The following is a 24,170-nucleotide window of genomic DNA, read 5'->3' as shown; positions in this document are numbered from 1 at the left end:
ATGCCTTGGAGTATGTATGTTCTTTTCCCTGAAAAAACAATGGAGTTAATTACAGACGGAACCCTTTTGGTGAATCCTGTCTTAAGCGGAGATATTCACATTTGCATTTTCAGAATGTCTGTTTATTCTGCTGAGTTTTGTCTTGCTGCAGACCAGCAAGTGAAGATAAACCTGTGGATTACAATGGAATGGAATGCGGTTTTGGAGAACTTTTGTATCTGCCTTTTATTTGGAATCTTTCATGGGACATTGTGACAGAGATCGAATGATTCTTGTTGTTAGATCTCCCTCTCGACCTGTGAGGGCACCGTGTAAAAGGAACAAAGTACCCTTAACTAAATGGCATGACAATTTATTCCGTAGGGTAGGTGGAAGTCGGTCATTTAGGAAAGGGACGGAGCTACGGTATCCAAACTCAATGACCCAGACGGTAAACAGTGTGGCATCTGAGAATTGGAGGAGTGGATGCGCTTGTTAACCTCAGGGTCATGAGCAAGGATATAAATAGGGGTCATAGCGTACGTGATCTGTTCCTTGGTAAATGGTTAGAGACAACCTACAAGGAGCCTGTGTTACCATCCTGTAAACCGTGAGTTTGTCTTGTGTGTTAGTGTTTGTTATAAGTGTCTGTTTGTTTTAAACTAGACTACCTATAACACGATCTGGAGCTGTAGCGGAAGCCAGCATAAATCCGGACATCACTTTCACCCCTGCATTTCACGGAGAACTGTAAAACACCACTAGCACCTATTCACTGTCACTAAAAACTGTGTTTGTGTTTTGTGTTTAGTGTTGGTGTGTAAAACTGGACTTTTTAGTTTCGGGTCAAACCCGGGGATTTACAAATACCGAGTGATACACGCCGCTGTATCACTCCATCATTATTATTTACAGGTGTTCGCCATGAGGCTCTGGACATTGTTCAATAAATCAATAAACACCCTTGCACCTGGAAATCATTGTCTGTCTATTCTCTGCACTGCACGCACCTGTATTCACTCACCACTTTGCCACAGACATTAATAGGAAATGGCTTAGCATCAAAAGGGACCATGAGTAAACTAAGGGGTTTCATGTATGGACTTTGCTGGTTAGGGAATACATGCTTATTATTAAATGTTAATTGCTTTGTTAATTAAAGCAGACTTTGCTTTATCTCTTGCACAACGGTTATGATGTGTAAGTTATTCTGGCTATTTGGTGCAGATTACTGTTTGAATAACGGCTTACCACTCACAATGGTGCACAGTACTTAGGTAACTGTATTCTATACAGTATAATAAGAGGATTTGGATTGGTTGTATACAGGAAGTGTTTATTATAACTCAGCAGGTTTGCAAACCTTTACAAGCTCTCCTTAAGGCTACAGAAGCAAAATCAAGGATATCTTAAAAAAACAAAAAAATTCAATTGACATTTTATTACTCTGGAAAGATTATATGTATTCAGATAATCCGATTATTGGTAATTCATATTACCATGGGAACTGACAATTTAAGAAATAGCTATGAAAAAAATGCTGTATTTTTCACATTTATTGACACCAAACTTTACACGTTTCAAAATGTATCGGCACAACAAAGCTCCTTTGTATAGTCAAACAAGTTCAACTGCTTAAACTAAGTTCAAGTGCAAATGACATTACAGAAATTATTAATGAACTACATGTGAATCAAGTGCACTGTAGACAAAAACGATCTCAGTGATAAAACTCAAATAATCAGTTTTGTGTTGTAAAACACCAGGAGCTGGATGCATAAAAGACTGATAAACACAAATTAGTGTAACATGTTAAACATGTGTTTACTTTTTTTCATAGTACAGGAAATAAATGCTATCCAATCATAATCATCAGCATAATAATAGTCCCATTTTAAGTTTAGCTAATTAGTCTATTTTTTGTGTTACAGTAGTCTCTGACCATTAAGACCATTCTAGCTATTAAGACGTCTAATGCATTTTGATTCAACCAGCCCTGGGTGGCGCTTCAACTCTGCAACAACCTTAGAAATTAAATAAATAAAAACAACACAGAATGTTGTGTCTACTTGCCATATTGATGGTGCCTCAGTTCCACTGATTTCTAGAAAATCGTACCCATCTTCAAGCTGGAAATCTGTAAAGACCAAGGCAATGGTATCCCCGGGTTCTGCAAGTATGCTCCATGTGCAGTCAGCGTTATTCTCGTATTCAGATGGGAAGTGCGGACTCGATATTGTTCCAGTTGTACCTCTTAACGTTCCACCACAAGCACCTTCCGCTTGAAAAACAAACAAGAAAACAATTACACCTCTCATAAGGCAGATTGAGTTTTGTTTTTTTAATTGTTAATATGCGGAGTACTCCGATCATACAGGAATCCGTTCCGATTATTCTTTATTTTCTTTAAGTCTACAGAAATAGACAATCTATGCAAGAAGGAGGGACTAGTAATTGACATACTGAAAGAAATGCACATTGGTGGTTCACTATTAATGGCATTGCCTAAACCAGGGGTGTCCAATCCTGGTCCTGGAGGGCCGGTGTCCTGCCTGGTTTTTGTTCCAAATGTGCCCTAAATTAATTAATTGGACCAATTAAACTTCTAAGAAACACTTAATTGGTACAATTAAGTAATTTAGGGTACAGTTTGAACAAAAACCAGACGGGACACCAGCCCTCCAGGACCAGGACTGGACACCCCTGGCCTAAACAGTGGAGCACTGTCCAGTCACTCTGAACAGACTGGAGTGACAGAAATACATTTTCTGTTACACCCGATTTAACCCTTTCTTGAGATACAGTACAATCCAAGTACGAGTATGTGTATAATGTCTGTGAGTATGAGTAATGTGTCCTCTGCACACTCATAGTTTACTGTTTACTGTATTGCTGTGTTTTAGGTCTTGTTTTGGGGTTTTATTTTTCACATGACATCCCTTTTAAACTTATTTTGAGCTGATTCTGTTTCCTTATTAAACTCAGAAAAAGCTGTTAATTACACAACAATGTTACTTGTTTTTACCTTCATATTTTAACTGAGCCTGATTCGTTTTCGCTTAATTTTCATTTCAAACAGACCTGACAAATTATTTTAATTGCTCACCTAATTGCATTTCATTCTTGCCGTCGCCTAGGTTATCGTTGTGCTTTTGTTATTTTCACTTGTTTAACAGAGTGATCATTTAAAATTTCCTTGATTTGCAGAAAAGAGAAAAATATCTTAAACCCAATCTTTAATTGGTAGTTCTTTTCTTTATTAGGATGCAGAGACAGCTTAACTACTAATTGACATTTCTAGGAAATACACAATATTTTGATTAAAATGCAGTTTTATTTTGCCTCTGACATTGTAATAAGCAAAAGTAGCAGAAGTGGGTCAGATGAGGCAGAGGATGCATAGTGCTTTAAATACTGCTGCGTTGAGGTTTGCGCTGACAATAAAAACATACTGAAAAATAAGAGACACATTAAACTAAATCAAGAAAGTGAATTGAGGGACAAGTAATCCATTTATGCGGCTTTTACACGCTGTTTAATAAAAGAGAGTGCAGAATGACTGTGTTAACACTAGGCGGTAATTTTGACTGTTTTTGGAATTTAAATTTGTGCGTGTGTTTAAGATACGGAGCTGTGCTTTCCTGACTTTTCCTAAATATATGTACTAATTCCCCTGACTAAAAAAGAATCGCGTAGCTGCAAGATAAAATACTGTCATACCTATTCCAACCAAGCACAGTCAGATTGACTGATACATATTATAACAATTAAATGTTGCAGTATTATTTGTGTTTATCAGTTGGGACTTGCATCCATATTGAAGTCTGATTATATCAGTCTGCATTCCTCAAGTAAGCTGTCTGTTGACATTTCTATTGTTTCAATCAGCCTCTGATAGATAGCCAATCAATCAGCCTTGACAGCCCACCGCGCCAGGCTGTCTGTCTACACTGGTTACTATAAGTCGCACGTTTTTCTAAGAAATTCATTGTTACCCCAGTACACACGCTGAAGAAGCAGGACAGAAAAGAGAGTTTGGAATTACTGCAAATTTTACCAGACAAGATTCTGATGCAGCAAAGATGGACAATGCGGTAAGAGCACTGTATATTTTGAAACGCGCAGTAGCTGTGTGATTTGTGCCAGCACTTAGACTTTGTAAACAATTGTAAATGAAGCCCATTCTGTTCAAAAGTTTATTTATTCATCTCATTTCGATTATGTCTGTATATAAACGCATAGCTTCGGTTGCGCTTTGTTATGTAGGCAATATAAACCCATTTATTTAAAAAAAAAATGATGCTTATTTACATTGTTTCAGTTGTACAGTTTTCTATGTACAGTATATGATATACTTGTATATACATACATTTATTTCATTTATTACTGTTTTTTGAGGATGCGCATTTTGTAATATGTCTGTATATAAACACATTTCTGTTCAAATGTTTATTTACAATGTTTCGGTTGTGTAGATGTTTTATATGAAGTTCCTGAATAAAACTATGACTTATATTCAATTGTTTGTCCTTTCATTATAATATTTTTAATGTTTTTAATACGCCGGTCAGATTGACCGGTCATGGTTGTTCTAGGTATGCCTATAAACGCGGTCGTTCTAGTGTTAATGAGTTTGTCAGAGCGCTGTACTTTGCTGGACAGCCACTATTTATTGCAGAGAGGTGACTTCGTGCAACAGTATTGCCCATCAGCTTAAACACTGCCTAACGCCGACAATCTTAATCGTAAATATTTGACAGAAAGTGGTGATGCTTTAGTTGGTAAACTTATGGAACGCATTGATGGAAATGTCCAGTGTGATTGACACGTCTCGAGACGGCTTGCACCGTCCACTTCTGTCAATTTTCTTTTCTCATGATTTCAAGGCGAATAAAAACTGGCTTGTTTTGTGCTGATGTCATGTCCATACCTTCTGTAGATACTGTTTCCGTCAGCACAACGATTGCCCAAACATTCGCAAAGTACCAGCTAACTTGGGAAAATGTGGCTTCGACTTGCACAGATTTTTCATCATCATACATGCCAGGGACATTAAACTTAATTAGAAACCAGAACTGCTATGTATCATATTCCACATGTAAAGTGTGTATACTGAGATTATGTTTCAATTAAAATAATTATTTTTACCCATTTTTATCCCTATTTTAATATGTAAAATAAACTAAAACATTCCTGGGAATTTTTTTTCAAGATAAAAACCAAAAAATGCACAACACTAATTATACAGTTAAACCCTTATTACAACTCAAAACCCAATTGGCTAATACAGGGTCACAGGTTCAAATGTTATTGTACTTGTTGTCCACAAAAAAGGTCAAAATAAGCACTAGTGTGATAATTAAGTTACCAAAATACCAAAATTGTTCCAAGTTTTGTGTAACATGCAACTATCAAGAGCATTTAATTCCTGTCCATTTCAGCCCAAAGGATATCAGATAAAGAGAACTCTGGTACTATGGTGTCCATATGATATATTTCACCACAATGCCTTTTCTTCCTTTACCAATGAGGCCCTGCAGATTTTGGAAGCTTTATGAAATTGGTTTCTTTGTTGTAAAATGAATCCTTGACTAATCAACTGCTGCTCAGATGGTGAAACATCTCTCCACAGAATGCTTATGGTAATCCTCTTGGTGGATAGTGTTTTGAAAGGTTAATAGCTGCTGCAATCATACATTGTTCTTACAGTTCTATTCAAAGGAGTGCCTTTATCTGGGTTGTTTAGGATTTTAGTTTGTTTTGTTTTTGGTAGCTCTACGAGATTGAGGGCACAATTTGTGTATTTCAAAAGCTGCGATTTAGTCATTAGGGCTATTGCGGAGGGCAAGGTTTAGAGAGAATACAGTAAAACAGTGTATGTAGGTTGCATTACATGAACTCTTTGTGATATATCGAGAGAATAATGAATAGGGTGCTGCACAATACAAGTTGATACCCCCCCCCCCCCCCCAACAAGAGGTCAGAGGCTGCCTACGAGTGGCAGCTTAAACCATGAGTGAGTTGAAAACAGATTGTATCGTGCCTGTGCAATATGTTTTCTAGATTATATAGTTAAATAGGAATCATTAATTTGTGGGGTGGATATCGCCTTGTATTCCAGCTGAACTAATTTCTGTAACATGGCTGCATCCTTGCTATTCCTTTCAATAGTAGTCTTTTAGTTCCTGCCTCAAATGCCAGGAATCTGCTGCTGCTGTTGCTGGCTTTTCCCAGTCCACTTTTTCTCATGCGTTGCCAATTGTTCCCAATGCATTTGAGGCAAACAACCATATGCCTATTTTTCCCTAAAAGCAGGGTGTACTTACAAGCCTTAAACACATTTCTATGAACGTGTTGGGGGCAACAGACTGCACATGTGCCGCTAACCCCTCCAGCTCATTCTGAGCATCTGTATAGGGGCACTTTCACACCTAGTTCACTTGCAAGTGATTTGAATTGTGGTTCACTTGCAAATGAACACATTTTATTAGGTTTGCATCGGTTCGTTTTCACAACAGAAAAATTTAAGCGAATTTGAGTTTCTTTTAAATCATTGCCGAAGAAACATAATATGACGAAAGAGTATTTGTCGGAAAAAAAACACTGTTCTTTTGGAGGAAATGCCAGAGACAATCATGATTATGAAAGTGCAATTTAGCTGTTATTGATAATAATAATAATAATAATAATAATAATAATAATAATAATAATAATAATAATAATAATAATAATAATAGCTTGTTGTGAATGTTGTAGAGATGACAATGTGGTTAGATATAGATGCAACAGGAGCTGGTTTACTAAACAGTCGAAGCAGAGCAAATGCAACAGTGACTAATGTCTGTACAGACAGAACCGCTTTGTCTTGGCACAATGTTTTCCTGCGAGTGTATATTGTACAATAAAGCCAGGCGCAATACATGTGCTAAATCATTATTCAATTGTCATTCATATTTTTCCTGTTTTATTTGCCTTGTGACAGTTTTGCTATTATGCTTAAAGAACGTGCATATTGCTCATAACTCTCAAACACTGGCATTAGCGTAATTTCACTGAATTTAATAAATCAACCCCATGGTATTTTTTTTTGTGATGTGCTGTTGTGTACGTGTGTGTGTGTGTTTTGACAAGCCCTGCGTTGCATATGTGAGACAGTGGGGAGACATTTTCCTCGGTGCTTGCTTAAGTACGTCATTTCCACGATTTGCTTCGCTGTTTGGAGCGGTTCGTTTCCAAGTGAACTGGAATAACTTTGGTTTCACATTGCAAAAAGTTGAAATGGAGCAAAGTGGCAAACGTACCAAGTCTATTTCCAAGTGAACCGAGACCACCATTTTGATGCGCATCCTTGTGCGATTACTTGGTTCCCTGAGGTTTCACATATCACTCCAAGCGAACCGAACTGCACTTCAATCCGCATCAAAGAGTCAAACGAACTAGATGTGAAAGTGCCCTAGGAATAGGAAACACACCTATTCTATTATTAACATGCAGGTGGTTTGTAATTGTGCACAATTTAGCACTGCACCACTGACTAGCTTAAATACAAACTGACAGTATATAGGTTGGTTATAGGCTACTCATGATACAAATTAGTGTTATAATGCAAAATGTATGTGCTGGTCCCTTGAAATTCATATTAATGAGAATTGATCTGTCCTCCAGTAAGAATCCTAACTTGTCAACGTGGCACCGTGATCTATTTTGTGTTAATTGTCTAGGCTACTAAGTAGGCCAAGTTAAAAATAATAATAAAAAAACAGCTAAAATAATTGTGTTTCAATTTAAAATAATTTGTTATTCATATTGTACACCAATGTGTACAATGCAGCAGCATGATGTATTTTGTGTTACCAGTAGCCTACAGTCTAAAGTAAAAAAGTAAAAGTATTCATTTGATTTTACTATCGTACTGTATAGGCCTACTGTACAGATTTATATTTTTACGTAATGTGTAGTCTACCCAAAACACATTGGTGTTATTTTAGCACAATGATTTATACATTAAGCACTATAAATGTATGTGTGCGATTTTATTGTATTTTTTTAAAAACCTGACACCTCCTTATGTCGGACAAACATGTTCGGTTTAATGAGTAACTACTGCATGATTATGAAAAGCTCTTTGATAGAAACACATTTTTTATTTTATTTTATTTTTATAAATCTCGCTAAGAGGACGCAAAAAATATTGAAATTGATATATTATGGCTCTCTTCTTTAACATATTTTATTGTACATAAGACACAATGTTTACTTTGCTAATTGTCGCAACAAAAATGCAAATTGTGTTATGTCTGCGCTACGACTCGCCCATCTTGGTACATCTACCCCAGAATCTATTCACCTTATTTCCCTCCCTTGACTTCCTTTGAAGTATCGTATTGATTTTGAAACACTGCTCCTCACAAATAAAGCAGTTCATGGTTCTGGCCCTGCCTATTTGTGAGTTACTTATTCCTTACAAACTTGCTTGTACTTTGATATCTGCTAATGATTGGTAACTCCGAGAACTCGCTTAAAAACCAATGGCGCAGGGGCTTTTAGTTCTTCACTTTGGAACTTGCTTCCAAATAGCGAGCAGTTTAGCTTGCTGTATAATTTTGTAAAGCACCCTGGGATACTTGTACACAAAGGACACTATATAAGTGAAATTGGTCTGGTATGGGTATTTAAAGGAAAATCCCGTATTATGTTAACAAATTCTAAATTGATATTATATGTGAAGCAACATTTGCTTGTGCATACATTTAATCATACAGTATAAACTTTGTTTCAGGAGTACTGTTTCCAATAAACGGCATTAAATATAAAATCGCAAACCACTGCATTTAAAAAAAAAAAAAGAAAAAAGAAAAAAACACGTCTTGCACTTTACATAATGATAGATATTGCAGACACTAACGTCTTCTATTCTTAATGGGAAATCCTTGTAATAGCACAGCTCATCTAACTTGTATGTTCTGTTGTGCATGTGACGTTACCTGAAATATTTAAGGCACACTTAAGAAAAGTTAAACTAAACAAACAGTATTTCTTTTTTTCATGTTACTTGACAGTTGTATCTTTTATGCTGTACAATTTATCACACATTACATTTTACACACCATATTCAATTTGAACAATAACATGTGTATTTAACATGACAAACATGTTCAGTTACTATATAAACACACGCCACTCTGAATAACAGTAAGATTGGCAGATAACTTGTTTTCTATTAAAGCAAAAATGTATGTCATCCAAGGAGCCTTGCTCGTGGTCCAGTGGTTAAAGTCCAGGGCTTTTAACAAGAAGGTCACCAGTTCAAATCACACCTCTGACACTGACTGACTCGCGGTGTGACCCTGAGCAAGTCACTTAACCTCCTTGTGCTCCATCCTGCAGATGAGATGTTAAATCAGTGTCCTATTGGAAGTGTCTCTGCATATAAGGCACAGTTCATAGCCTACCTCTGTAAAGCGCTTTGTGATGGTGGTCCACTATGAAAGGCGCTATATAAAAATAAAGATATTATTATTGCATTGCTAGTCTTGCATTCTGGAGTTGTTTAAAGCAAATGTTGTTTGAATAATAATAAACTTAGCAATCAGAAATAAACAACTAACATTTATATTATAGGTCTGTTTAACAGTCTTTTTTTTTTTAATTTGTTTTAGAATTGTAATTGGATCTAGCTTTGTAAAGAGCTTTGAGAATATAGCCTAATGGATTTAAAACAATGCTTGCATCTAAGAAGACAGTAACCAAGGTGTTTCATACTGTATATATTTGAGTTTTAGTGCAACAGATCTTTGAGAACTGAAGTTGAAGATTTTCACAAAGTATTTCAAGGATCCTAGACTTGTTCCTCATATGTTAATGATGTTAATTAATGATTAACTATTTATATTATGCACCCAATCTAGTATTTGTGTAAGATAATGATTTGCTAATTTGCTCAGTGGAAGAATATTATAATTGCTGTATATTTGTGAACCATTAAAAAAACAAAGGTAATTATTTCTGACTTTCCTATGCAATTTAGTACCGAACTGTTAAATTAATAACCTGTTTATATTTGGGCATGCAGTTGGGTTATTTAACTTTTGAGTTACAAATAGATTCCATGTACCAGTCATCTAAAATAAGCATTATGTATTTATTATTTTAAAGTGCATAATAAGGGTTTGTAGATAACTTAGTAACATGTGTTTATTTTTTTTTATTCTTTTATTTTTATGTAAGTGCACATTGCTGTCACATTGGGGGTGGGGGGATTCAACTGTATTTTACATGATAACTTTCACGTAATTGTTTGTTTTCACGTATATAAGTTATTATGTGTTATCACGTAAATACATGATCATTTTTATCATGTAATTACGTGATACTTTCCTAACATGTAATTGTGAACCAAGGCTTACCATACAAATAGGAGGGAACTAAAACTTAATTATGTAACATGGCAAAAAAAAATTAACAGATAAATAGTTAGAAGCCCAGATCCCATCTCCAGTAAAATTCCATTTTGTTTGTTGCTTGAGTAGTGATAGCTTTTGGCATTATAAGATATATAATTACAAAACAGTTCAACCATGCAGCTCATTTATATGATAAATTAAAAACTCATTAAATTCTCGTCATTGAGTACAAACACTTACATTCAATATATGCCGTGATAATTAAAATTCTTTTTTTGAAAGAATAAAGCCTAAGGGGAAGAGATATTTTTGCTAACAGGTGTTGTCTTTTATATCACGTTTGTTTCAATATAGATTTTAATCTTCATACAGTGCATTATACAGTACATTTGTTTTCAATATACCATTTATTGCAAATTTACAACATAAAATAGAACACTGAAACAGAAGCTTCAAACCAGGCTTAAAATGAATAGCTTCAAATTACATTTCAAAGTTTATTTTATTTTTTATTTATTTTTACCACCCCCAAGAACAACCATTGTATTTATCTTGCTTTTAATTGTATTATTACTTGTACTGTGATACTTGAAATGTATTTGCTTACGATTGTAAGTCGCCCTGGGTAAGGGAGTCTGCTAATAAATAAATAATAATAATAATAATAACCAAAGTGCTGCTGCCAACACCTGATGTCGGCCTCTTAAACCAGTAGTGGAGCCTTCAGAAAATGAAAACAGCAGCAGGAGAATTCAGAGGCCAGTGGTAAGTCCACCACTGAAAGAGCTACACTACACCATAAACAAGCAGCATAATTGTTTGTATTAGTCTAGTTGGAAGAATGAATTTAACTGAATATCACACGATACAATGGATCGAGAATATTTCTCTGTTTTTGTCTAAGAGGGGTTTTTGAACTGGAAAAAAAGCTATAGAACGGTTTGGTTACAATCCAGGATCTAAAAGTTATTACTTGCAATGAGAGAGGACTACATAGTCCTATTAAGAGGAAGAAAATTCTTAGCCAATTGAAGTCAATGCACAGTGAAGTAGCCTTTTTAGAGGAGACGCATCTGTCTGACACAGAGCATCTTAAATTGGGTAGAACATGGTTAATCAGGTATTTTTCTCTTCCTACCCTTCAGGCAGAAAATGGGGAGTGGCCATACTAATACATCGTGCAGTTCCATTCTCCCTCTGTTCTCAGTATAAAGACAAAGACGGTCGATATATATTGGTAAATGGAACTTCAACAATGATACACATATCATTAATGAATGTGTATGCTCCAAACGAGAACAATCCCCAGTTTATCACCAAAGTTTTCAACCTTATATTAGAAAAAGAATCTGGAAAACTTCTTTTGGGTGATTGTAACTGTGTGTTATCACAGATTGCTGACAGACTCCCCGCAGTATCAACACCATCTTCTAAAATGGCCAGCGTGACACAAAATAATTGCACTGAATTAGGGTTGGTGGATGTTTGAATGTTTGACTTTACTTTCTACTCGGCTCCACATACATCTTACTCCCGAATAGACTATTATTTTTACTTCTAAATCTGAAATTCACAGGATTGTTGACTGTAAAATTCTGTCTATTACATTGTCAGACCATGCACCAGTGATTTTAATATGGGAGCTGAGTAGGTCTATTTCAGTCAAACGATGGTGTCTAAATGCCTCATTGCTGAATGATTCAGAGTTTAAAAGTTTTATTAGCACTGAGTTACAGCAATATCTTGAATTTAATATAACCCCCGAATCCCCTGGGAGTGTGCAGAAGCTTTTTTGAGAGGTCGCATAATCGCTTTTTCAACTGCTAGGAAAAGAAAAAAAGATTCCCTATGTATTGCACTGGAACAAAAAATGTATAATTTAGAACAGCAACATTCAACAACAGTAATCTTCAAGAACTCAATAACCTACTGATTGAAAAAATAGAAGGAAGTTTGCTATTTCCAAAACAGCGTTATTATGAACATGGTTGCAGGGCCAGTAGACTTCTAGCTTTTCAACTGAAGAAGTAACAAGCTTCCTCCATAGTACAGAAACTTAAAACCGCTGGCAAAGATAACAGCTATTAACTAAGCCAGAGCCGATTTCTGGAGCCTTTGCCAAGTTTTATGAGATGCTGTACAAAAACACTTGATACTTGTACAGATACGGAAGAAATTAAGGATTTTCTTCAGACTATAGATATCCCACAATTACCGATAGCACTATGAAAGAAAATAGATGAACCCATTACTGCAATGGAAGTAAATGAAGTAATCAAAAACCTTAAAAATAATAAAAGCCCTGGCCCTGACGGCTATATAAATGAGATCTACAAATGTTTTGTAGTTGATGTTTGTGGAAAGACTAACTAAAATCATGAAGGAAATGATCCACCCTGATCAGACGGGCTTTATAACAGGGCGTTACTCAGGAGACAATATCCTTAGACTTCTGAATGTTGGCACATTCCCAGGGTATTGATAAGGGTGCTGTGATTCTCGCTTTAGATGCTGAAAAGGCGTTCAATAAGGTGTCATGGACTTTTTTATTCCCGGTATTAACTCGGTTTGGATTTGGTCCTAATTTTGTGAAATTGATCGAGACTTTGTGCTCCTCCCCCTAAGCCTCAGTGCGAGTTAACAACAGTATTTCTGACTCTTTTAGGCTGGAGAAGGGAACAAGACAGGGATGCCCCCTATCCCCACTTTTATTTGCAATATGCCTAGAGCCTTTAGCACAATTAGTTAGGGAGGATGTGAACATGAAAGGTGTAGGGGTGGGAGCGGAAGAACATAAACTGTCTCTGTATGCGGATGATGTTCTTGTGTATTTATCTGAACCTTTGACATCCAGTCCTAATCTAATGACATGCATTGAAAAATGTGGGTATTACTCTGGTTATAAAATCAACATAGATAAGACAGAAGCTCTGGAAATGAATAAGATGATTCCTCAACAGGTTAAAACCTCATTTTCATTTAAATGGCCAAACCATGGCATTGAATACCTGGGAATGTGTGTACCATCCTCCTTAAATAATTATTTAAAGCAAACTACTCCAAACTCACTGAGCAGATTAAAAAAGATTTTGATCTCTGGTCCGTTTTTACCCCTTTCTTTGTTCGGTAGAGTGGAAGTTATCAGAATGAATGTCCTGCCCAGACTGCACTATCCGTTTCAAATGCTACCTGTCAAGGTTCCGGCTTCCACATTTGATTTGCTTAATTGTTTGATAATGGGAAGACGTCCCAGAATAAGATTTAAAACACTGCAGTTCCCTAAAAAAGCAGGAGGCCTTGCACTTCCCAATCTTAAATTTTATTACTGGGCAACTCAGTTGCGACCCATGACTGCTTAGCTGATGGACAGAATGGACACTAGATGGTTAAATATGGAGAAGTTAACAGGTGCACAGGTTCCCTTGTCAGCATTACCTTTTATAGGAGGAATAGGGACAGATAGTTCTATTAGTATGTGGGCCCAATTTACACTCAATTTGGAAAAAAAATTCAACAAAACTTCCACTTATCTTCCTCAATTTCTGTACTAACACCAATTGGCCATATTAAAGATGTTCTACCTTTATCACTAGACGCTGGGTTCAAAAAATGGTCAGATTTGATGTTTTATACACCTTTTAAAAAATAATCAATTGAAAACTTTTGAACAGCTACAAATAGAATTTCAACTTCCGAAAACTGACTTTTTTTGCTATTTGCAAATTAGGGATTACAGTTCTAAAAATAAAAATTGGGGAAAAAGGACAGGCACCTACTCCCATTGAACTTTATTTTCTTAGGGTCCAAAAAAAGGAGTCTAGCTCTAAGGAAATTGCAAATATCTATCAAGCCCTGTTTTAATGGATCCTAATAATTCTTACCATATGAAAAGAAAACGGGAACTTGAATTGCATCAAAAGAGTAATGATGAGATATGGGAGCACATCTATATGGAAGCACATAAGGTTATTAATTCAAATATGTGGCGGGAATTCCAGTGGAAAGTTTTAAGTCGATTCTTTAGAACCCTACAACTAACTGCTAAGGTAGGTTCTACATCCACAAGCAACTGCTGGAGAGAATGTGGTGAGACAATGGGAAATCATCTTCATAAATTCTGGTCTTGCCCTAAACTGACTACTGTAAGTCAGTTTTTAAAATAGTCACTGATATATATGGTGTACACATACAACAGGAACCCCAGGTTGCAATTTTAGGTGTGTTACCAGACAATGTAGAAGGCAAAGATCAGAAGTATCTTCTGTGGATCTTACTAGCAGCGGCAAAAAAAACAACCTCTCACTGTGAATCGGCTTAAAGCCGATCCTCCAACATATGAGATGTGGCTGAACAAATTTAGGGACGTGTTTGTAATGGAGAAAATCATATATATGTTAAGATTGCAGAAAGATAAGTTCTATCAGAGATGGGCCCCAGCTATGAATATACTAAAAATGTAAGAAATGTAAAGAAAGTATGTAACACCCGCTTTTTGTATTTATTTATTTATTTATTTATTTATTTATTTATTGTTATTTACTTATTCACTTTTCTTATTGTCTATTTCATTTCTGTAATTAATTATGCCGGTGGAGTACCACGCAAAATCTGGTCTCCCCTGGGAACAGGCTTGTGGTTGTTGATCCTGTTCCTAAGCAAAGGACACATTGAAGTTCCTTGTATATTCAAATGGGGCAAGGCATTATTGGATTTCATTTAATTACCTGACAATGATTCTTATAAAAGGACGTTGCTGATGCAAGATAATTGAAACGTTTTACCGATTTTATATCTCTGAAATTCTTCGATGATTGGCCTGGAAATAGATAGTTGCTTTTGACAACAAATCTCGCCTAGTCAGCCCTTAAAGTCAGTAGATTTGGCAAGAAATTGGCAACACTGCTTAAAGGCACAGAAAAAAAATATTTGATTTACCTACAGCTTATAATTATCTTGACACAACAAGGAAAAGAGATTGCTTCATCGGTGCCCAGGCACTGAAATTAGAGTCAAGGATCTGCTTTTAGAAAAAAGTACCAGAGGATTTGTTGTGCACGATTATATGATCACTAACCTATACGTTAGATACCAGTTTTATAGTAGTTAAGAGAACGCATATAGATTCGACTGAAGTGAGGCTGTGTGGGTCAGAGTTAACGGCTGAAAGAGAGTGCCTATCTGTGAAGTGGTGAAAGAGCCCATACTGAGTTGGAAGAACAGAGAACAAGAGCGAGTGAGAGAACAGGAAAGTGAGAGGAAGAGCAGACGGAGCGAGGGAGTTCTTTTTATTTATTGATTTGGTGTGAACCCCGGCCCAAACAGAGATTCGCTGTTATTTTATTTTATTTAGTGCAGTAATTAAAAGCAGCAAGTTTGGAATCTTGTTTTACTTCCAACGCAGCGTTTCTCTCTCTCTCTCTCTCTCTCTCTCTCTCTCTCTCTCTATATATATATATATATATACATTTTAAAAAAGAGTGAAAAGGGAGGGTGGCAAAATTTCATTTCCCTAGGGTAGCAAATTCCTTGCGCCGGCCCTGGAAATAACACTAATGTGTTTTGGGTTGGCAACATGTTACATTATGAAAAAATATATAAATCTGTACAGTACACCTAAACAGTATACAGTACAGTAGTACAATAAACACCTAGCACACTTTCTTTTTACTTTAGCCTAGGTGCATGGTGCCGCATTGACAATTTATGATACTTACAGGAGGACAGTCAATTCTTGTTAATACGAATTTCAAGGGACTAGCAACACATTTTGCATTATACCACTAATTTGTGTTATCATGAGTAGCCTATAAGCCAAATGTAGTTAGTCAGTGATGTAGTGCTAAATTGTACACAATTACAAACCACCTGCATATTAATAGAATAGCTCTTATACAGAGCTGGAGGAGTTAACAGCACATGTGTAATGGTAAAAGGCACACTGGGAAATGCCAGCAACAATTGCGACTGTTTAAAACATGCTTTCAAAAGTTCTGATGCAATTGTAAGTGACGCAATTGTCTGCATCTTTCGTACATATCATTATAATATTTGAGAACCCTGATTTTCACTATCTCCACCCCCTTTTTGTGAATTTATGCAGGAACGCCCATAACTACATATTAATCTGAGGTTGAACTGCAAAGAAAAACTGCTGCCGCAAAGCATTCCCTAAAAAGTCGCAAATAGCATTGCGCATGTTTAGAACATTTCACCCAAGACTTCCGACTCGTTTGCTAGGCGCAACACTTTAGGAAACCTAGCCCTCTGTTTTTTTTTATATATTAGATTCTTACCTCTGCAGAATGGAACTGGAAAGTCCCAAGATGCTCCACTCCCTGGACTCACAATACATGTCAGCACTGCATGACCTTCCAAGACATAGCCTGTCTCACAGCTGTAGCGAATCTTGTCTCCAATATTGAATCGTGATCCATGGACAACTCCTTTTGGAATCACTCCTGGATTACCACAGGTATGACTCGGCAATACTGTAAATACACAAATTTATTTTCAGTTAATTATCTTTCTCAAAAAGCAAGTCCTCAAGCCATCGGCATTATTCTGGCAGGTTCAATTTATGTTTTTACAGGGAAAGGAACAGTTAAATAACATAACTGGATACATAGAAGACATAAGCGAAGACATGAGAGATAAATGTTTGCCACCTGTGACACTGTATTAACCCCCTGAGCTGTTCAAAGTGACGCGTAATGAGACATTTTTCATTTGTCCTACTGCCTTTCAAACAGTGGGTTTCAACATTTTAATCTCCAGTACCAGTGGTTCCAGCAGGGACCACCAGGTGTACCAGTAAATATGTGCAATCTAAAGCCCGATTCACACAAGACTAAAAATCACGACATAAACAGGTGGTTTCAGAATTTTTTCCGACATCAGTGAAATTTAGTCCCATGCTAACCATCCATTTGTTTTTATCCCAGATAATTCTCAGAGGTCATGATTATTTTACAGGACATACCCATAGTACACAAGAAAATGCTCTTGAGACAGACATATGAATTGCTTTTAAATTAAAATGTTGATTTATTATTTTGTGTTGTGATTTAACATGGGACACTGTAATTTCTTACTTAAGAATTTATGTAGAGCCGTTTATTTTAGTAGACTAAAAGGTGTTTTTCACCTTGTGACAGGGTGGCTGGGCGGTGACGTCACGGCAGAAGCAGGAACGTAAATAAACTGACACCAAGTACTGCAGATTTCCAAACAAAAAGACGCGGTGCACCGTTTTTATTAACAAAAATAAATAAAATATTCAAACAAGAGCTCACAGAGCAAAATAAAAGGGTAAACAAAAATAATCACGAACACAACAACGCGATCAGGCTGGGCTATAGCCTTCACTGATCCTTAAGGTTTTCTTTTAGTTTCGTTTTCAATCTCCGTCTCTCTGCTCGCTCGCTGTCTCCTCTCTAACACCCACACCGAGCGCAGAGAGCTGCAAACTTATATACCGTGGCCGAGGGGTTTAACTGGCTAGTAATTATCCTATTACCACTCGGCCACAATCAGCACAAGTTTATTAATTAAAGTGCTGTGGATGGGGCTACCCAGCCACGCTAAACAAAACAAACAAATCGGCTACACCGTCCTAAATACATAAATAACAAAAACAATAACCCAACCCGCAGCGTTTTGCCGTCATATAAATACAATACTAAATCATAATGAACAAATACAAAATAACACAGGTGCCGAGGGGGACCCTGTTCTAAAATAAAATAAATCAATGTACAGGGCTGCTTGCCCTGTTACACACCTACAAATGTGTTTTTTCATAACGTGATTTCTCAATGAACACTGCAGCTTTAAAGTTTAATGTTTTTTTTGTGAAAAGGTTTGAAATGACAACACAGACATACTACTGCAGCAACTATCTATTGGATTTCACACTTTTGACATCAATGTCAAAATTCATGCCTAATTGTAAACATAATCCATCTACCTATATGTTAAAAAATACTACAGTAATACAGCCTGTAATTTTGCTGTTGACTCAGCAGAATTATATATATATATATATATATATATATATATATATATATATATATATATATATATATATATATATATAATATGAGAAAGCCTTTGAGTCAGGGATGATTGAAAGCAGCAGTGCCAAGCACCATGGGTAAAGGAAACCTGAAAATGTCAGCATTACAAGCCAATCAAATCTCACGAAAGTCATATATATGCATGAGAAAACAGGTTTTGTTGTTTAGCCTCCGAGTCACTGTCAGTGTTGCCAGATCAGAGGTTTTCCCTCCAGATCTGCTCAGGGTAATCTGGAGGTAAGAAATGAGCAGAGGTTTTTTTCAAGGTACATTTTTAATTTTAGAGGATTTTCTAAAAGGTTTTTTTCTGTCTGAAAAACATTTTGTTCCCCAAGATTTATTCATAATGTGCAAGTCCTTCCTTTACGAAGGTGGCGGATGCGCTGTGACATCATGTCAGTTGGCAGCTGCGACCCCTGATTTTCTATAGAATTTCTCCACAGGTTCAATTTATTTTGACTGCCCAGTATAAGATCACTTCATGTGCAGCAGGTATTAAGACCATTAGGCCCACACAGAGTCTGTGCTGCATAGAATTTGAGTGAGAGGCACAGGTGGGGGCCTAATACTTGTTGCAGAGGAAATTAATTTTGTTGTAAGAGCCGTGTAGAAGTATTGTGCCAGTCAGTGGATATATATTCTGGAAAATGAAGAAAAAAACTACATTTACAGATTTTTTTTTTTTTTACAATGCAGCCATGGTGTGCCAATATAAAATTACTGGATGTTTAAGGTTTAAGAATTGTACAAGTACAGTGCATTACAATGAATTGCATACATGATAATTGCATATTCCTGTTAACTTTAAAAGAAGTTCCTATGAAAATGCACACGCAGTAGATTCCTGTCAATTGCATATCCCGTGTGCTCACAGTTTTATGCATTTAACCAGAATAAGGAACATATATTTTCAAAAGAAATGTAGCCTACTTCACAATTGTATGCAATTATATGTTATACAATTAAATGTATATGTTACTGATAATTGCATACCCTGGTTAATTGCATAAAACTGTTAGGCACATGGGCTACGCAATTAACAAGATTCTACTGTAATCTAACATGGAAAAAAGAACGAAACCTTCCAATGATTCAGGCCTGTTTTTTATTTTATTATTTAAATACAGGGATATCAAAAATATCTGCTCACACAAACCCATTGACAGGAAACATAAGTTTACGTTAAGGATTCTGATTAGGGGGATTATCCCACATAACAACAATTACAACCGAAAAGATAACGGAATGCATTACTTAAAGGTACTTCATGAGATTGTCCTACGTAAAGTCATTCCGTGATTGTGAAGTTCTAAATCTAGAAATGGAATGCCTTTTCTCCTGTACTCAAAACAGCTCTTCTATAAATTGTGGGTGGACTCTGAATGGATACAGGAATTAGGTGAGTTTCTGTTGGAATTATACAGTTTTATTAGTTTTATGAAAAAAACAAAACGTTATTATTTGGGAGTTTTGTGCATATTTTAACATATTTTCTATCTCAAAGGAAAAACTTTTTTTTAAAATATTTTTTTCTTCAATTAGGTGTTTACTGCACAAAAAAATGACTATTTGAAAGTCAAGCACAATGAACATATGTATGCAAGATGGTTATATAGTTTTGTATATTCAATATTTAAATTGTTGTTTTCTTAATCATTTTAAAAGCTTTCGTAAACAAGTGCAGTCTAAGAATGTCACCCCATCAAAAACGAGACCCCAGAAATAAGTAACACCTGTTTGATTCATGTACACCTGCCCGATTTTCACAGCAGGTAACATGCCAATAGTTGTCGTTTAAAATCCTTAAACAAGGCTTTTTTTTTCTTTAATGCTAACTTATTTATAATTAATCATAAATCTTAGTTTTTGAAAGCTTGGAAAGGTCAATTACAGTTTAAAGGGGTAGTTTATACCATTTGCATTTGCAGAGTTAAAGCTTCAGGTCACCGGCAGGATATTTAACATGGAGTGGACCCCAAAGAAATTAAGATATTTCCCCCAGTTATTTTAAGATGTTAATTGTTGTGACGCTGAGCCATCCCAGACAACTATAAAACATTCACCCCTTTCCTAAACATTTACAATATATGCAAAATGTTAGCTTTAGAAACAGATTTGAGTAATGCAAGTTAAAACTAGCAATAACAATATAGTATAGAATAGTAGCACTCACATTTATAATGGCTAGAAGAAAATCTGACAGATTACATTCTTAGTCTTCTCACAGAGTAAAGGGTTGCTGATATAAGGATATATTCCTCTCTCACATGTATAAACCACTGACAGATAGACATCTTCATCAAGATTAGTGTCTTTATTAAACTTCATGGTCGTCCGTGATGACGGCCCACTTGCAGAATCAGCTGTGTTAGTCATACTATATTTCATAATCTGCTCAGCATTGCATTAATGTCAGAAATGTTCCCAGACCGTATACCTGCAATTTTTTTGAGTGACTCCATTATTCTTTTATCTGAAATCTCTACCTTCATTTGTGAAGGTAGTACAACACATTTTCGGTTGTTTGCAGAGACAGTTGAAGCCATATTGTAGTGCTGAAAAGGCGCAACCTGATTACAATGGAAAGCGAAACCAATACAGGAAGTACACAGGAACATTTACTGCATTTCCGGGTGTGTGCTGTTTTTGCGGCAAGGTGGAAAGGGTTGGTTCAGTTAATATGGAGATAATCAGAGTTTGGGTAATCTGGGTTCTACTCTACATGGAACAGTTAGTTATTGTGACATACTCAAATCAGAAACAATATCCAAGAATCACACAGAACATAATATGATACACAACAAGTAAGAAATAAAATGCAAACGGTATAAACTACTCCTTTAATCTGTCAAATGTTTCTTGAAGCCACTGTATGAAGAGAAAAACAGTCCACTTTGTAATGTCTGTCAATTAAAACAAATTGCAGGAGGTTAAGGCACAAATGTTTGCAGTGTAATGCGTCAGTCACTGTGACAAATTTGGGGGTACAGATAATTAGGTGAGCTAAAAAAAGCAATATCTATCAATGTTAAATATATGTATTTTACATTAGAATATAATGAATATAATAGAACTTAACTTTTGAGACTGATACACAAATACACACAAATAGACAAAGCAAACAAATTAGTATTAATGTTTAACATGCATAGTTCAAAATTAATGTTATATGTGTTGTGCACTTTCCGGTTGTTGTTTTGACTTAGATTGTTATTGCCATGCTAATTATTATTAAACTCATTGCTGAGCATGAGGAAATGTGGTGGGGAAGCCAATTTAGGATGCACAGCGATCAAAAGCCTTTTGGTGAACCCTTGTGCACTACAACAATGATGTACTTCCCCAACTCATTTCATGTTAACCTTAGTGAAAGTTCGGGGGGCGTGAGCCAGGGCTTCGCTTTTTCCTAATTTCACCTGTCTATCATTATTAACTCCCTATTTAAACCCAGTCACAGCTCAACTCTTTCTCTTGCATTTCACTTTTTCATATGCTGCGGCCTGTTCTCTGCAGCAGACCTGCTGCCCCGGCACTACGAAGATCAAAACGCCCCCGCCAGCAGGCTCAGCCTCCAGAGCAGCAATTTTATAAGGATTGGCCACTCGCCAAACTCTTAAAAACACTGCATGACAACAATATCAACATCCCGGCTGGAAGCGAATGTATGGCGTTGTTCAATAATTGTACCTTTATCTGCTACACCCACGTTGCCTCCTTCTCACAAGCGTGCTTCCGCAAACTCGCTCGCCCAGAGTCCCAGGACAGACCGCAGCACAGCCCCTCCTCTCCAGTCATGGTTGTTCCCTCCTCTCCAGAGCAGCGCACCCGAACAGATCCCAACCTTCAGCTTCATAACAACATTTTCGAGGACATGAAGTCTCTCATTTACCCCATCGCCATCGCAATTGCTTCAATTAATACACGACTCAACGATATGGACAAACGGGTTGCTTCCTGTTGGCAGCAATCTCCATTACTTCAAGCACAAGTGGTGCTTTATGTGTGGTAAGTTAGAAAATAAATCATTTAAATACAGCATTTCGGCTGTGCAGATGTTTGATATGACGTGCTTGTATAGTTTGTATTTCATTTTAATATTGATAAATGTAACCGTCAATGACTGCCGGCGGTGGTTTCAAGTATGCGTATAACCGCAGCATGTTAAATGAATGATTAACGGTGCATTTGAAGATATGTATGGAAATACATATCACTCAAAGGACGAGATGGTTATTGCAGCTTTTGGAAAAGGTACAACGAAATGAGTTATTTAAACCCAGTTCATTGTTTACAAATCATGCACAAAAGCGTCCTATCTGGCCACAACATTGCATTTCATTTTGAATTTACTGATTTTCGTTGATAGAAACTAAGCAACATATGGGAGGTTACTAGACGTCCTCTAGTTTTGACCAACTATGAGGATACCTGGTTTTTAGTCTCATGCGAATCATGCTTTAAACGGCTGTTGTAAAACCGAGTAAGTACTCGACAAGTTTGCAATAAAAAACAGGAGGATGGACTTGGGGATCTAAACATCAGGTAAGATTCTTTCTGTTATTTAATTTATATGTTTGATAACTGCATAGTAGTGGTTCTAAATGTGATTGTGACGTGAAACATCTTGTTTCTTTAATAGGGCGATTTTCAAGTTCATTGCCAGTTGGGAGTTAATCTTTACTTACAGAAACAAAATCCTGGCTACGCCACTGGCTATAGTAAGGCACCATGCATGCTTACACTTACAAGCAGAGGCAGCCATTTGTGCCACTGTATTTACACTGGGGGGTTAGGTTGGGACCACCAACATCATTTCAACTGTTCTCCTTGGTAAACCATGTTTTGCACGTTATACACTTAGAATATATAATACAATGCTGTAATTGACAGTTAATACAGTAACCTACTGTATGTGGGGGTTTAGTTGCTATATTATCAAGGTTGGCAGTTAACAGCTAAGGTACAGTTGGTTTCAAAGTGCTCTATTGGGAGTGCACAGTGAAGAGAAAGACAAGGAAATAAAAGTTGTCAGTAAACAAAATCATGAAGTTAATGTAACTTTAAAATTGCTGCTTTTGTATTGTGTATACTGTTATTTAAATCGTCTGATTGTGGCAGTTGTATGTGTGACATGTATTGTGGTTTGTTCTTTTTTTCTGCTATGTACTGTACAGTGCTTTGCGATACTTTTGTATAAAAAGTGCTATATAAATGCAATAAATAAATAAATAAATAAATCAATTATGGAATAGAAAAGTACATTAACAGGAAGGATGGTAAATAAAAAGTGAAACAATGTCAACACAAGGAAAGAAAACGGGGTGACCTAAAGTGAACGTTTAAGCATTTTAAAACTGAGGTGTAAGGATAAAATGGTGAATAAAACCAGAGAGGTGGCAACTAGTTATGAATTAATGGGGTTTGTTTTATAGGTTCAGTTGAATAGCCTCTCGTGTGCTGTCATCCAGTTGAGAATACTGTGATACGGATCATGCACAATATTGATAGCCTTTAGCCTTTCAAAGCTTTGGGTTGAATAATTCTTGGACTGAACAAATTGCATTCTTTCTGCTATAGAGAAAGGTCCCTCCAGGTCAGAATCAAGTCAAATGGGGAAGCTTTGCAGTCTGCTTGCCTGCTTTGCAGTCTGCTTGCCATATGAGCCTTTAGTTCTGAATTGTCCACTTGGGTGATGTAGCCATTTGATACATAA

The 24,170-nt window shown here is 36.4% G+C and overlaps 1 protein-coding gene across 1 annotated transcript in view; it reads right to left on the bottom strand.

Moving 5' to 3' along the window:
- LOC117411047 (CUB and sushi domain-containing protein 1-like) overlaps positions 1-24,170 on the bottom strand; it is a 615,018-nt gene that overhangs the window by 308,811 nt on the left and 282,037 nt on the right. The window contains exons 4-5 of the mRNA XM_034921683.2: positions 16,676-16,870; positions 2,053-2,260 (exon numbers count right to left, since the gene is read on the bottom strand). Coding sequence (XP_034777574.2) covers positions 2,053-2,260; positions 16,676-16,870 — 403 coding nt within the window. The remainder of the gene's footprint in view (positions 1-2,052; positions 2,261-16,675; positions 16,871-24,170) is intronic.

Source organism: Acipenser ruthenus, chromosome 6 (genome assembly GCF_902713425.1).
Source record: "Acipenser ruthenus chromosome 6, fAciRut3.2 maternal haplotype, whole genome shotgun sequence".
In the NCBI taxonomy this organism is placed as follows: Eukaryota; Metazoa; Chordata; class Actinopteri; order Acipenseriformes; family Acipenseridae; genus Acipenser; species Acipenser ruthenus.
Note: the sequence above shows the minus strand (reverse complement) of the source record. Positions and strands in the feature narration are given on the sequence as shown.